Source organism: Cetorhinus maximus, chromosome 1 (genome assembly GCF_964194155.1).
Source record: "Cetorhinus maximus chromosome 1, sCetMax3.hap1.1, whole genome shotgun sequence".
Classification (NCBI taxonomy): Eukaryota; Metazoa; Chordata; class Chondrichthyes; order Lamniformes; family Cetorhinidae; genus Cetorhinus; species Cetorhinus maximus.
Window position 1 is genome coordinate 232,061,399 of NC_135879.1, and position 15,358 is coordinate 232,076,756.

The following is a 15,358-nucleotide window of genomic DNA, read 5'->3' on the forward strand; positions in this document are numbered from 1 at the left end:
AGCACTATCCTTGTAAGGTATTTTTTAGAAGGATACTTGTTTAACAGGATGAGATCATTGATTCTACACAGCTTACCACTCCAAATATATGGGATATGGATTGACTGTCAAAGTGCTGATTGTTCGAGTGCCAGTATTTGCGCAAAACTTCAACATCTGAAGCGAGCTGTGTCTTCTCTTCCTCGCTAAGGTCATCCACATGGTCCTGGAGGTCCTTGAGGGATGAGAGGCGGTCTTCAGAGACAACGTCCCCCTCTCTCGCCATCCGCCACAAGATACGGGAAGCCAGTCTGAGAGCGGCACAAAAGCATAAATCATTGAGTCACACAGCAGGTCCATCAGGCGATTTGAAAGAGCGATCCAAATTGTCCTAGCCTCTGCTCTTTTCCCATACCCCAGAAAACGTTTCAAGTGTATTTATCCAGTTGCCTTTTGAAAGTTACTGTTGAATCTGCTTCCACCACCCTTAACAACTCATCGTGTCAAAGGAAATCTTCTCCTCTCTTCTGATTCTTTTATCAATTATCTTAAATCGATGCCCTCAGGTTATCAACACAGGAAACAGTTCCACCTTATTTACTCTACCAAAACCCTTCGTAATTTTTAACACCCTTCATTAAATCTTTTCTTTGCTCTGAGGACAACGACACGAACTTAGTCATAGGTTCATAGAGTCATTCAGTTATACAGCACAGAAAGAGGCCCTTCGGCCCATTGTGTCCGTGCCGGCCATCAAGCAACTATCTGTTCCAATCCCATTTTCCAGCACTTGGCCTGTAGCCCTGTATTCTATGGCGTTTCAAGTGCTCATCTAAATATTTCTTAAATGTTGTGAGGATTCCTGCCTCTACCACCCCCTCAGGCAGTGTGTTCCAGATTTCAACCACCCTCTGGATGAAAAAGTTTTTCCTCAAATCCCCTCTAAAGCTCCTGCCCCTTACCTTAAATCTATGCCCTCTGGTTATTAACACCTTCGCTAAGGGCAAAAGTTTCTTCCTATCTACCCTATCTATGCCCCTCATAATTTTGTATACCTCCTCAGCCTTCTTTGCTCTAAGGAAAACAACCCTAGCCTATCCAGTCTCTCTTCATAGCTGAAACGCTCCAGCCTAGGCAACATCCTGGTGAAGACCAATTCCATCCCAGAGCTTTCGATATGAACATATAAAAGATTAGGCGACGATCGAGTGGTGCTTCAAGCCTGACCCATTTAGACGATGGGCCATCGAGCAACTCATACCATTTCCTCAAGGCGCAAAATAAAGAAACACAGGGAAAAAAAATACAACCCATCTGAGGAAAAGTCCTGGGAAGCTCCTCCCCAGCCTCTTAAGGAAATCGAGCAAGCTCCGGAATAACTAGCCTCACTATCCTTTTTGTCCAATTTAACTGGAAATTTCCACCTCTCTCGGGGACTTAGGGCCCCTCTGTTTTGAGGGTCTGCTGGGAATCCATACCTGAGTGCACCATTCAGTAACTAGGTGGTGATCATTCTCCATGGTAAGCAATACTTCTGGGTATCTAAGCTAAGCCTTTGGCCACATATTTAACCCACACGATCACCGCTTCTCCCATCCCCATCCATCTCTAATCACCCAGCCAGTTTGCTTCATCTACTTTGCTCATTCAAGGAGTGGGTGTAGGTCCTGCAAAGTGGAAGGGAGCAGTGCTGGCTCACCTGATGGTCTCACTGGTGGGCTTGCCATAGTTCCTGATGGCCAAGCACTCGTTCTTGTGCTCCGACCACGCTGCTTTCTGGCAGGTCCTGTCGCAGTAGTGGGCAAACTTGCACTGTCCACAGCGTTGGAGTTTAGCTTGCTTCTTAAAACAGCTGTGGCATATTTGGTGCGTGAGGCTATAATGAAGAAAAAGAAAAACAAGTATAGTTTGTACCTGCGTCTGCCATTGAAGCCACATGAGGCACTCGATGTAGGGGATTATTTTTGAAGGAGGCAGGACAAGTCTCTTAAAAGCAAGTATTTGGGTATCCATGGCTGTACAAATAGAGGATAGACTGGTTGGACCTCATCCGGAGGATTGTGTTCAATTCTAAGCACCACATTATAGGAAGGATGCCAAGGAATTGGACAGGGTGCAGAGAAGATTTACTAGAATGGCACCAGAGGCAGTCATGTGAAGAGATTAAAGTAATTGCTTTTTTCTCTTTAGAACAGAGAAGATTAAGAGGAACTTTGATAGAGGTATTCAAAATTGTGAGGGGTTATAATAGAGGAGATAGGTAGAAATTGTTTCCCCCTTAACTGTAGTACATGTCATAGGTTAGTGTTAAATATGTAAATAGACAGTCTACATCATCAGTGATGTAAGGTCACATGACAACAGAGCATGTCCTGTTTATGTACAAAGGTGCCCAGCAGCAACTAAACATGTGCTAACACTTCAAATTCTATCTCTATACTACTGCTGCTACTGACTACAGACTGTCGAGTACTAACTATAGAGGTAGCCCACGCTACTCTGCTATTGGATAGTAAGATCATGTGAACTTCCATTATAACATTCTTCTTAAAGGCATATTACACATCAGATTAACACAGTTCCCCAATACGTGCATCATCACGGAGCCTGCCCAAGACTTTTCAACGTGTCCCGGTTTGGACTTTTGAAAATCACCCTACCCATCATGCCTGTGTCGGCTTTATGAAAGGATTATCCAGTTCATCCTATGTAAACCTCAACCAATAAACAGTTAGAAGAATGCTTCATTAAAGGTAAGATTTACCAACAGCTTTGTCTCCAACAGCTTCTATTGATCCTGAACAAGGGCAACCTCAGCTAAGATCCACACGATGATAACAGAGGAACCAGAGGGAACAGATAATTGGCAAAAGACCCAGGAGATAGATGAGGAGTTGTTTTTTTATACGCAGCATGTTGTCATGGTCTGGAACACGCTGCCTGAAATGGTAATGAGATAGATTCAATAGTTTCTTGCAAAAGGGAATTAGGAATATACTTGAAAAGAAAAAAACTGCAGGGCAATGGGAAAGGGAAGGCATGTAGGATGAACTGGATAATTCTTTCAAAAAGCTGGCACAGGCATGATGGGTAGGGTGGCCAGATTTTCTAAAGTCAAAACCGGGACACATTGAAAAGTCTCGGGCAGGCTCCGTGATGATGCACGTATTGGGGAACTGTGGTAATCTGATGTGTAATATGCCTTTAAGAAGAACGTTATAATGGAAGTTCACATGGTCTTAGTATCCAATAGCAGAGTAGCGTGGGCTACCTCTGTAGTTAGTAGTCTGTAGTCAGTAGTTAACAGCAGCAGTAGAATAGAGATAGGGTTTGAAGTGTTAGCACATGTTTAGTTCCGGCTGAGTACCTTTGTGAATAAACAATACCACTATGCCAACACCTCCTCTCCACTGTTGCAGATCTTGCCGAATTTAACAACAAGGCGCAAAAATGTATCCAGTTCTGGCCGCGCCATATATAGACTGTCCGTGGACACGATAAGAAGAAGATCACCTCCTCAAAGCTCCCCATGCCTACAAATATCTGGATAATGGGGAACATCAATTAAATTTGGAAGAAACAACTGCCCAATTTAAAACATACACGGGTGAAGACATCCAGGCCAAAGGCATAAGTAAAATAACTATTAATTATGGAAGCCAATCAGTAAATCTACCCTTGATGTTGGTAGCAGGCGAGTGGCCAAGCCACCCAGGGCAAAACTGTCGAAAAGTGATCAAGTTGCAATGGGTTGAAATTTTCCAACTGAGAGCAAGTGGGTTACCAATGCTACTACAAAATTTTGCCACAGTCTTCAGGGACAAAAGTACGTCACAGTCTTCAGGAATGAAATTGGAAGAAGCAGGGACTGCAGGCAAAATTGAATGTGGATCCAGAGGCCGCTCCCTGATTCTTGAAGGTCAGACCAGTACCTTATGCAGTGAGAGAAAAGGCTGACACCAAATTGGACAGACTAGAAAAACAGGGCATTATATAACCTGTGCAGTTCTCAGAATGGGCAGTGCCCATTGACCCCCGTCCTTAAACTCTATCAGAGTATCCGTATTTGTGGAGACTATAAAGTGACGGTTAATAAAGTAGCTAAGCTAGGCAAACACCCCATACCAAAAATTGAAGACCTGTATGTCAAGCTGACAGGTGGAACACACCTACACGAAGCTTGATATCAGTCATGCTTATCAACAATTAGAGTTAGATAATGCCTCCCAGAAAGAAACTTTCAAGAAGGTCAAACAACTGCTGCACTCGTCCAACCTATTAATACCTTATGACCAGAGGAAAGAACTAGTATTGACTTGTGATGCATCTCCCTACGGAGTGGGAGCAGTGCTCTCCCATTGGATGGACAATGGCACGGAATGGCCTATTGGTTACGTATCAAGAACGCTCACAGCAGTGGAAAAGAGATACTCACAGTTAGAAAAAGAAGGCCTATCAATCATCTTTAGTGTTAAGAAATTTCACCAGTACATACACAGCAGCCATTTTACAATCGTTTCAGACCACAAACCATTGCTAGGATTGTTCAGCAAGGACAAGGCTATACCACCCATAGCATCAGCAAGAATACAATGATGGGCTTTAATCCTGGTAGCATTCGAGTACACTTTCATACATAGGACAGGTAGTCAAATTGCAAATGCACATAATTGTTTGCCTTACAGGAAAAGGATGTGGAAGTCCCAGTTCCACAAGTACTTATTTTGTATTTTGTATTTTATTTCTTTGATTCCTCACCAGTATGCACTCCACAGATTAGAGACTGGACAAGAGAGGACCCAGTCCTATCATAAGTACGAGGACAAAAACTTCATGGTTGGTCACAAGAGCCTGTATCTGATTAAATGAAACCGTACTTCATTAAATAATTAAATAACCAGCCATCTTACTGTGAGGAGCACGAGTGATAGTACCTCCAAAGGGTAGAGAGCCATTGCTAATTGAATTCACAGTGCACATCCAGAAATATCCCAAATGAAGACCATTGCACACAGCAACCTATTCTGGCCTGGTGAATGGTGAAATAGAGAGTTTAGTGAAGAATTGTGTGCAATGTCAGCAACTGCAAAAGTTACCTTCAACAGCTCCACTACACCTTTGGCAATGGCCAGGAAGACCATGGGTGCGGTTACACATTGACTATGTGGGACCTTTCACGGGAACAATGTTTCTGCTTATTATTGATGCCCACTCAAAATGGATGGACATATATGAGGTGATATCACTAATTAATGTCTTCTGCTACAATTGAGAAGTTATGTGAAAGTTTTGCCATTAACGGACTACCAGAATTGACCATTTCTGATAACAGCATGGCATTTACGAGTGCTGACTTTCAGTGGTTTATCAGCCTCAACTGTATCACTCATGTGAAAACTTTACCGTACCACCCTCCCTCAAATGGACTGGATGGAAGGCCGGTTCAAACATTCAAGGCTGGCATGAAGAAATTAACTGGAGGTTCCTTAGCAACCAAGCTAGCACACTTTCTTTTTCATTACAGGACCACCCCTCACACAACAACAGGTGTCACACCTGCGGAGTTATTGACGAAACGTCATCTCAGGACCAGATTGAACTTAAGCTAAATTTGGTGGGGAAGGTGGAAGGGAGTCAGGGAAGTCAGAAACTAGACACGACTGACATAGTTGGGAGAAGAAATTTAATGTGGGAGAAATGGTGAAGAACTTTGGAGAGGGACCAGAGTGGTTACCGGGTGAAATAAGTGCAGCGACTGGACCTCTGTCTTACCTCGTGAAGGTGGAGGGCCAAGTCATACGGAGACATGTGAATCATCTAAGGAAGAGAAAAACTATGCACCAAGAAATGATTCCACCAGCGTTTGCAGCCAGTTCGGCGTTTCCTACTGAGAGAATTCAACCCAGTTAAGGCACATCTGTTGCTACTTCAAGATTGGAGGATACAGATGTGCAGGAGCCCACCGAAGTACCTGATGTTCAGACAACTCCGGAAAAGGAGATTCCTGACAAGGCATCTGAAGTTGTAGAGCTGAGGCATAAGGAAACCAACAGAAAGACTAAATTTGTAAATTACTTATCTGTGTAAATAATTTGATATTTTGAGAAAATTGTAAATATAAAATGTATTTCTGAGTAAAGAGGGAGGGATGTGGTAATCTGATGTATAATATACTTTTAAGAAGAATGTTATAATGGAAGATTGCATAATCTTAGTGTCCAATGGCAGAGTAGCGTGGGCTACCTCTATAGTTAGTAGCCTGTAGTCAGTACTTAGTAACAGCAGGAGTGTAGAGACAGAGTTTGAAGTGTTAGCACATGTTTACTTGCTGCTGCGTACCTTTGTAAATAAACAGAGTTTCTATCTATGAAGTGTCTGCTACTCAACTCTATCATTAGTACCAAATCGGCCACCACTTACAACAAGCGTGCCAACAAGATCCAATGCTGACTAGGATCCAATAGGAACCAATGGCAGGAGTCTGGGGGAGAGACAGTTTAAGGTGGGAGGTCATGTGATGGCATCTTCCGGAATATGTCCAGCCCAAACTGCCAACTCTATTAAGACACTGGTTGAACGTGCCCCTTGATTCTTGGATCTCATTGGTTACCTAGTTGTCTGTCATGGCACTGTGCTGCATTTGGACCTTTGTGATTGCCCCTTACCACTGTCAATCACCCTCACATCCACCGGCAACCTCAGAGAGACAATGTGCCTCTAATAATTAAAGCCCTAAAAAGGATATTTATCTTAAAAACAAGCCAGGTCTACCATCACTGTTTATTAAATTGGATGGCAATGGAAATGCTAGGAGGGCATGAATTGCCCACAGACCAAACTTGGCCTGCTCTCTTTAACAAGTTCAACTGCAGCCATTACTTCCGGTAAGTGATTGACAGGTTGCAGGGCCACACGGAACATGCCAACAGGCTCCAACTGACCAATTGGAAAAGGGTATTCACCTTGTGGGCGGGATGGTGGTCGTCAGGTGTCGATTTTTGGGGAAGTAAAAGCATTTCGAGAAGGAAACAAGGTAATTTCTCGTGGGGGAAGATATAAGGGATGGGGTATAAATAAAGTTAATGCAGCCGAAGACGGTGCCGGAAAACAGACACAAAAGTTTCACAATTAGAGCTGTCCCATTGAGGGCCATTTTGAGAAAACAAATTCACTCCCGGCTCTGGGTGCCAGTGAGAAGGGTTTCGGCGCATGCGGGCGCGTCCCGGCGCAGCTGCTGAACAGTCGGTGTGTGAGCGGCATTCCAATTCCTAGTGCTTTTTTGGATTTGCCGACAGTAGATGGAGCATGTGGTAAAGGGGAGGGGAGACAAAGTGAAGAGAAGAGGCGAGGCGCTGACGCCATGCAAAAAGGTGAAATTCTGATGGAAACCTTCGGTTCATGTAAGAGGAAAAAGCCGCAAACCAGGGCATTTGAGCCGTATTGAGCAAATTTACGGGACACCGGGGCGTTTAATGAGAAACCGGGACTGTCCCGGCAAAACTGGAACATTGGGGCACCATAATGATGGGCCAAATGGTCTCCTTCTATGCTGTATGATTCTATGATTATATGTCGGCAGACCAAGTAGTCAATCTGTGCCAGCAACAGCAAAAAAGATACTAATCTTTGTCATGTTGATTGAGGGAGGAATATGGAAAAACAACCTGCTTTTTAAATATTGCTATGGGATCTTTAATGTTGACCTGGGGAGGCCGATGGAAGATTTCATCCAAAAGCAGCAATTTTGCAGTTACTCGCCGGAGTAATAGCCTGAGTTCACTATTCGGCTCCTGAGTCGAAACCAAAACCTTACAAACATACGAACATATGAAATAGGAGCATAAGTAGGCCATTCAGCTCCTTGAGCCTGCTCCACCATTCAATAAGACCATGGCTGAGCTGTTTGTGTTTTGAATTTCACATTCCCATCTACCCCCAATAACCTTTGATTCCCTTGCCTAACAAGAATCTATCAAGCTCTGCCTTAAAAATATTCAGTGACCACACCTCCACCGCCTCCTGAGGCAGAGAATTCCAAAGTCACACAACCCTCTGAGAGAAAAAAATTCTCCTCATCTCTGTCCTAAAAGGGTAACCCCTCATTTTAAAACGATGACCCCACCCCTAGCTCTGGACTCACCCACCAGAGGAAACATCCTTTCGACATCCACCTTGTCAATACTGTTCAGAATCTTATATACTTCAACCAAGTCACCCTTCACTCATCTAAACTCCAGTGGAAACAAGCCCAGTCTGTTTAGCCTTCTGGCTCGGAGGTGAATATGCTACCCACTGAGCCAAGTTGACACTTCTCAAACTCAACAAGTTGACGCCAACAAGGTTAACATCACTAGGAAAGAATTATATTGCACAATGCAGCGACTGATGGGCACTCAAGGAAAAGGATCAAAGGGTTTCTGCCTCATTTTTTGTCACCTCAGGATTTTCAGACCTTCCCTAAAGTCTGGAAAAGAGCCTGTGCCGGAGTGCAGTAGATGCATCTGAAGTATTTACTCCATCCCTGGAAATGAAGCTGGCGGGGGGGGGGGAATAACTGGCTCTCCTTCCTAACTTTTCTCATCACTGAGGGTGTCAGATTATAAGATTTGCAGGAGCCTGATTACAAGAAAAGAGGGAAGCCAGAATGCTGGCTACTATCTCCTTCCCTCTGATCCTCGAATCTGTCAGCAGACAGGCAGCCATACCCATACTACTCTTCCTATACCTGTTGAACTGAAATTCTGGCCCATCAGATTCAGCTATCTGAGCCCCAGGTGTAGTGTAAAAGGTTAATGTTAAATATGAAATAGACAGTCTGCATCTTCAGTGACGTAAGATCACATGACAACAGAATATACTGAGGGATGATTCTGCGTGAGGCCTCATGCTAAGCCTGATCGTGTATGTTGTTAGAAGAGTGTTTTATAAAAGGTAGTTTATCAACAGCCTCGCACCCAGCAGTCACAATCGATGCTGACCAAGGTCAATCTCAGCTCAGACCCACAACGATAATAACAAACCAGCCAGGCAGAGAATGTGGAGTAAAGGCAGATGGTGCAGATGAGCCACAATTTAACTGAATGACGGGGAAGACCCGTGGGGCTAAATAAACAAAACTTCTGTTCCTAACGTAACCTAACGTGCCTGTCTGAATAAAGGGTGCAACGGTTGGGGGTGGGTTGGGGTCACGAATAATGGGGCCAAAATGACGGCACTGGACTACAGTGGCAGTGATATAATATAATACATACCAGAATAATACAATTAGCCATCATCAGAAGCAGCAGGTTAATCTCACAACACCAGACCTGTGCACATGACTGATCCTGTCCAACTTTTATGACGATGATGTTATGCCTTGTTTACACTGAATTCTGGGGTTTATTCTAGGCTCAATGTGGATGAATTCTATAAGATTCCCCGATTTGTACTAGTGGTTCTCAGTGTCGTGCTTCAGGTGGAGCCTGCTCGTTTACCATTGTGGCATTCGAAGATAATTCAATGTATATGAAGAGCTGGAGCATATTTCTGAGAGAATCAACAGAGTACCCTGTAAATGTAGTCCTTCATTTATTAGGACTTTGCCTTCAAAGTAAACAGTTCAAAAGGATTCAGCAATAGGATTCCTAAAACCTCAGTTGAAAATGGTAGAATGTACTTGTGACATACAGACAAAAAAACCCTTTATTTTTGTGAACTGCAGTAAGTGGTGTTTCAGGAGGAGAGGGAAATCAGTCAAAGTCCCCACTCCTGACTGTGAAAGGGCAAGTATGGCCTTTCGCCTCCTCTTCTCTTCCAACTGTCCAGCGCCCCACACGCTCCTTCCAGCTGAAACAGCGGGCAGAGTTTTACAGGCCCATGCTAACGGGTTTTCAGGCAGGGGGACCAGTAAAATTCCCTGAATGGCCTTCCCACCACTCTCCTGCAACCCCCCCGCAGCCTGTCTATAATTTCGAGGCTGGCGGGAGATGTTCAGGGACAGGCCTGTCAGGTTATCCTACTTGGGCCTTGAGCGGATAAGGTGGGGGGAGGATGCCACCAATTCTGGCCCCCTTTCAAAATTGGGTGCACCCCCACCACCACTTTGCCCCCTGACAAGGCTAGGCCCTTCCTGGGTAGTCCCTCCCCACCTGCCCTTTAAATCACAACCCTTTCAGCCCCCACCCACCCCAAGCCTCCCCTCCCCTCCTTCCACAACAGAACTTTCCTATGTGCTGGGTGTTGGACCCTAGTCACCAGTTTGTGTGACCCTGTTCGCACGCTTGTTGTAAGGGGTGGTCGATTTGGTACTAATGATAGAGTTGAGTAGCAGACACTTCATAGGTAGAAACTCTGTGTTTATTTACAAAGATACAGCAGCAACTAAACATGTGATTACACTTCAAACTCTATCTCTACACTACTGCTGCTACTAATTACTGACTACAGGCCACTAACTATAGAGGTAGCCTGCGTTACTCTGCTATTGGATACTAAGATCATGAAATTTTCCATTATAACATTCTTTTTAGAAGTATATTACACATCAGATTACCACACTGGGGCTTTGGCACTTTGACTTTGCTGAGTGGTTATAGTTCCAGCAGTGGCCAATGCTCCCAGTAGACCAGCAGCTCTCTGAGGCAAGACTTCGGCCCGAGTGAGGGGCAGAAGTCCCACCTCCAGCCAATGAATGCTCCTCAGAGGGTTAGATAGCTGCGGGACATCCCCACAGTTCCCCACCCACTTCTCCAGTGGTGGGCGCCAAAGGAAAAATTCTGCCCAACATTTTACATGCACCTTTTTTCAACTTGGTATACTGTACTGTATGCTGCACACAATATGGGTTCCTCTACACTGAGGAGACCAAACACCAGGCTGGGTGATCACTTTGCTGAACACTTCTGTTCAACCTGTAAGCATGACTCTGAGTGTCTGGTTGCTTCCAACTATAATTCTCCATCCCACTCCACTTTGACCTCCCTGCAGCCTCCTGCACTGTGCCTATGAAGCTCAGTGCAAGCTTAAGCAACACGCGCTCTGGACTCAACATTGAATCCAACAATTTCAGATCATAACCTCTGTTGCCACCAAATTTCTATCCCATACAACCTGACTTGCACTCAATTTGACAACTAATGAGTCAGGGAGCATTTCACTGAGCTTCAAGAATAATAAACAGTGAATCAGCTTTTCTGGGCAAAGGTTTTACAGAGTCTTAACCCAAGGTATTGGAAAAGCCTCAATTGCCACTTAGATCCTATAAAACTTTTCACACACTTGGGAACACCACCCCCTAGAAGTTCCCCTCCAAGCCAGTCACCACCCTGACTTGGAAATATATCCGTTCCTTCACTGTCGCTGGGTCAAAACCCTGGAACCCCCTCCCTAACAGCACTGTGGGTGCACCTACACCACATGGACTGCAGCGGTTCAAGAAGGCAGCTCACCACCACCTTCACAACTAAGGATGGGCAAAGACCAGGACCTCAAACCAAGCTCATGGTCTACAGGGCCGTAGTGATACCCGTCCTCCTATATGGCTCAGAGACGTGGATTATGTACAGCAGGCACCTCAAAACTCTAGAGAAGTACCAACAGAATTGCCTCTGCAAGATCCTGCAAATCCATTGGCAGGATAGGCGTGCCAACGTCCCTGGCATCGGAGCATTGACCACACGTGATCAGCTCTGCTGGGTGGGCCACATCATGCCTGACACGAGACTCCTGAAACATGTGTTCCACTAGGAGCTCCAGGCGAGCCCAAGGAGGGCAGAGGAAACACTTCAAGGACATCCTCAAAGCCTCCTTGAAAAAGCGCAATAGCCCCACTGACACCTGGGAATCCCTGGCCCAAGACTGCCGGAAGTGGAGGGAAAGCATCCAGGAAGGAGCTGAACACCTCGAGTCTCATCGCCAAAGGCTAGCTGAAGCCAAACATCGACGATGAAAGGAGCGCCTGGCAACCCGGGCACCCTACCCACCTGTTCCCCCTTCCAGCGTCTGCCCCACCTGTGACAGAGACTCTAGGTCGCACATTGGACTCTTCAGTCACCTGAGAACACATTCTTAGTCTGGGAGCAAGTCATCCTCGACCCCGAGGGACTGCCTAAGAGAAGAAGAAGCCAAATGCTGGCCCAAGCTCAGATATGCACATGCTATGAATTAAAAAAAAATCACGAATATTCAAGGTTTTACGGAGTCTTAACCCAAGGTATTGAAAAAGCCTCAATTGCCACTTAGATCCTATAAAAGTTTTGATCTGGCAAAATTCCACTGATCTTATTGCTCACATCCACTTGAAACCTCAAACTCAGCTGTTGTAACGATCCTTGGAGTCTCCCATACTCACCACCTAAACCTTAATGATACAGTCGGTATGATCACCATAGAAAAGTTACGATGCACAAAGAGGCTATTCAGCCCATCATGTCTGTGCTGACCAAAAAGAGAAAAAAGAAACTAGCCACTCATTTTAATCCCGCTTTCCAGCACCTGGTCCATAGCCTAACAGGTTTCAGCGCTTCAGATGCAGATCCAGGTGCCTTTTAAATGAGTTGAGTGTTTCAGCTTCAACCACCAACTCAGGCAGTGAATCCCAGACGCCCACCACCCTCTGGGTGAAAAAGCTTTTCTTCATGTCCCCTCTAACCCTTCTACCAATCACCTTAAATCTATGCCCCCTGGTAATAGACCCCTCAGCTAGGGGAAATAAGTCTTTCCTGTCACCCTATCTAGGCTGCTCATAATTTTATGCACCTCAATTATGTCACCACTTAACCCCCTCTGGCCTAAGGAAAATAACCCTAGCCTATCCAATCACTACTCAGAACTGCAATTTTCAAGCCCTGGTAACATTCTTGTAAATCTCCTCTGCAATCTCTCCACAGCAATTATGCCCTTCCTGTAATGTGGTGACCAGAACTGTGCACAAAGTTCCAGCTGTGGCCTATCCAGACTTTTATACTGTTCCAGCATTACATCCCTGTTTTTGTATTCAATATCTCGACCAATAAAGGAAAACATTCCTCCGAAGGGCCTCTTCTGTACTCTGTGATTCTGTGATTCTGTGAATACCTCCCACTGATTTGACACCGTTTTTTCTTCTAGTAGATGTATCTAGTCCACTCTTGCCAGCTCATCTCTCAGCTTTGTAAAATTTGTCTTCCCCAATTTAGAACTTTTGTTCCTGTTATATCTTTCTCCTTTTCCATAATGATGCTAAATCTAACTATATTATGCTCACTATCTCAAAAATGGTCCCCCACTGCTACTTCATCCACTTGCCCAGCTTCATTGCTCAAGAGTAAATCTAGAATTGCGCCCCCTCTCGTTGGGTTTGCTACATGCAGGCTAAAAAAGTTCTCTTGAATGCAGTTCAAGAATCTTGTGCCATCTGTGCCCTTCCCACTGTTTGTATCCCAGTTGATATTAGGGTAGTTGATGTCCCCAATGATTACTGCCCTATTGTTTCTGCACTCAGAAACCTGTCTACATATTTGGTCTTCCAATTCCTTTCCACTATTTGCGGGCTTATAGTACACTCCTAGCAGTGTGGCTGCCCCTTTTTTATTTCTGAGCTTAATCCATGTGGCCTCATTTGATGCTTCATTTAATATATCATCCCTCCTCACAGCTGCAATTGATTCTTTAACTAATGATGCTACACCGCCACCATTTTTTATCCCTCTCCCTACCCTGCCTGAAAACTCTATATTGAGGGATGTTGAGCTGACATTCATGCCCCTCCTTAAGCCAGGTTTCCATTATAGTGACGATATCCTGCTGCCATGTGTCTATCTGTCACAAACTAGTAAATCTATCTATCTATCACAAACTAGCAAATGTAAATTGTCCTTTTTCTTCCTTAATTCTGTCATGGAACGTGGGCATTGTTGGCAAGGCCAGCATTTGTTGCCTATCCCTAATTACCCTTGAATTGTGTGAATTGCTGTGTCATTTCAGACGGCAATTACTGTCACATTGCTGTGGGCCTGGAGTCACATGTACAGGCCAGACCAGGTAAAGATGGCAGATTTTCTACTCAAAAGGACTGAACGAGAAGGATTTTAACAACAATCCATGATAGTTGTCACGGTCACCATTACTGAGACTCACTATATATTCCAGATTTATTAATTGAATTTAAGTTCCACGAGCTGCCATGGTGGGATTTGAACCCATATTTCCAGAGCATTAGCCTGGGCCCCTGGATTACTCATCCACATTACCACCTCCCCAATGAGTGACGGTGTCAAATAAATGTATAAGAAAAGGCTTGCAATTATATAGCATCTCTCAGGACCTCAGGACATCCCAAAGTGCTTTACAGTCATTGAGGTACATCTGAAATGTAATCACAGTTCCAATGTAGGAAATGTGGCAGCCACATTTGTGCACAGCAAGCTCCCACAACAGCAATGGGACAATGGCCAGATAATCTGTTTTAGGTGTTGGTTGAGGGATACATATTGCTCCCTGGTCACACTGGAGAATTCTCCTACTCTGTTTTGAAACTTTTTTTTAATATCCATTCATGGGATCTGAGTGTCGCTGGACAATGCTTGTTGCCCAACCCTAGTTGCTCTTGAGAAGGTGGTGGTGAGCTACATTCTTGAACCTCTGCAATCCACCTGGTGTAGGTATATCCATAGTGTTGTTAGGAAGGGAGTTCCAGGAATTTGACCCAGCTATAGTGAAGGAATGGTCAATGGTAACCTCCAGGACATTTATGGTGGGGGATTCAGTGATGATAACACTATTGAATATCAAGGGTAGATGGCCAAATTCTTTTTTGTTAGAGATGGTCATTACCTGGCACTTGTGTGACGTGAATGTTACTTGCCATCTATCAGCCCAAGGCTGAATGTTTCTCCTTGGTGTATGCAAGCACGGATTCTATATCTGAGGAGTTGCAAATAGAAACATAGAAACATAGAAACTAGGAGCAGGAGTAGGCCATTCGGCCCTTCGAGCCTGCTCCACCATTCATTATGATCATGGCTGATCATCCAACTCAATAGCCTGCTCCCGCTTTCTCCCCATACCCTTTGATCCCTTTCACCCCAAGAGCTACATCTAACTCCTTCTTGAAAACATACAATGTTTTGGTCTCAACAATTTTCTGTGGTAGTGAATTCCACAGGCTCACCACTCTCTGGGTGAAGAAATTTCTCCTCATCTCAGTCCTAAATGGTCTACCCCGTATCCTCAGAATGTGTCCCCTGGTTCTGGACTCCCCCACCATCGGGAACATCCTTCTTGCATCTACCCTGTCTAGTCCTGTTAGAATTTTATAGGTTTCTATGAGATTCCCCCCTCATTCTTCTGAACTCCAGCGAATATCATCCTAATCGACTCAATCTCTCCTCATATGTCAGTCCTGCCATCCCAGGAATCA

At 44.7% G+C, this 15,358-nt stretch overlaps 1 protein-coding gene across 2 annotated transcripts in view; it reads right to left on the minus strand.

The window, feature by feature from the left end:
- The window catches only part of LOC144687910 (histone-lysine N-methyltransferase Smyd1-like), a 74,103-nt gene that overhangs the window by 46,908 nt on the left and 11,837 nt on the right, over positions 1-15,358 (minus strand). For both annotated transcript variants that reach the window (XM_078554503.1, XM_078554493.1), the window contains exons 2-3: positions 1,679-1,855; positions 77-290 (exon numbers count right to left, since the gene is read on the minus strand). In XM_078554503.1, the coding sequence (XP_078410629.1) occupies positions 77-290; positions 1,679-1,855 (391 nt within the window). The remainder of the gene's footprint in view (positions 1-76; positions 291-1,678; positions 1,856-15,358) is intronic.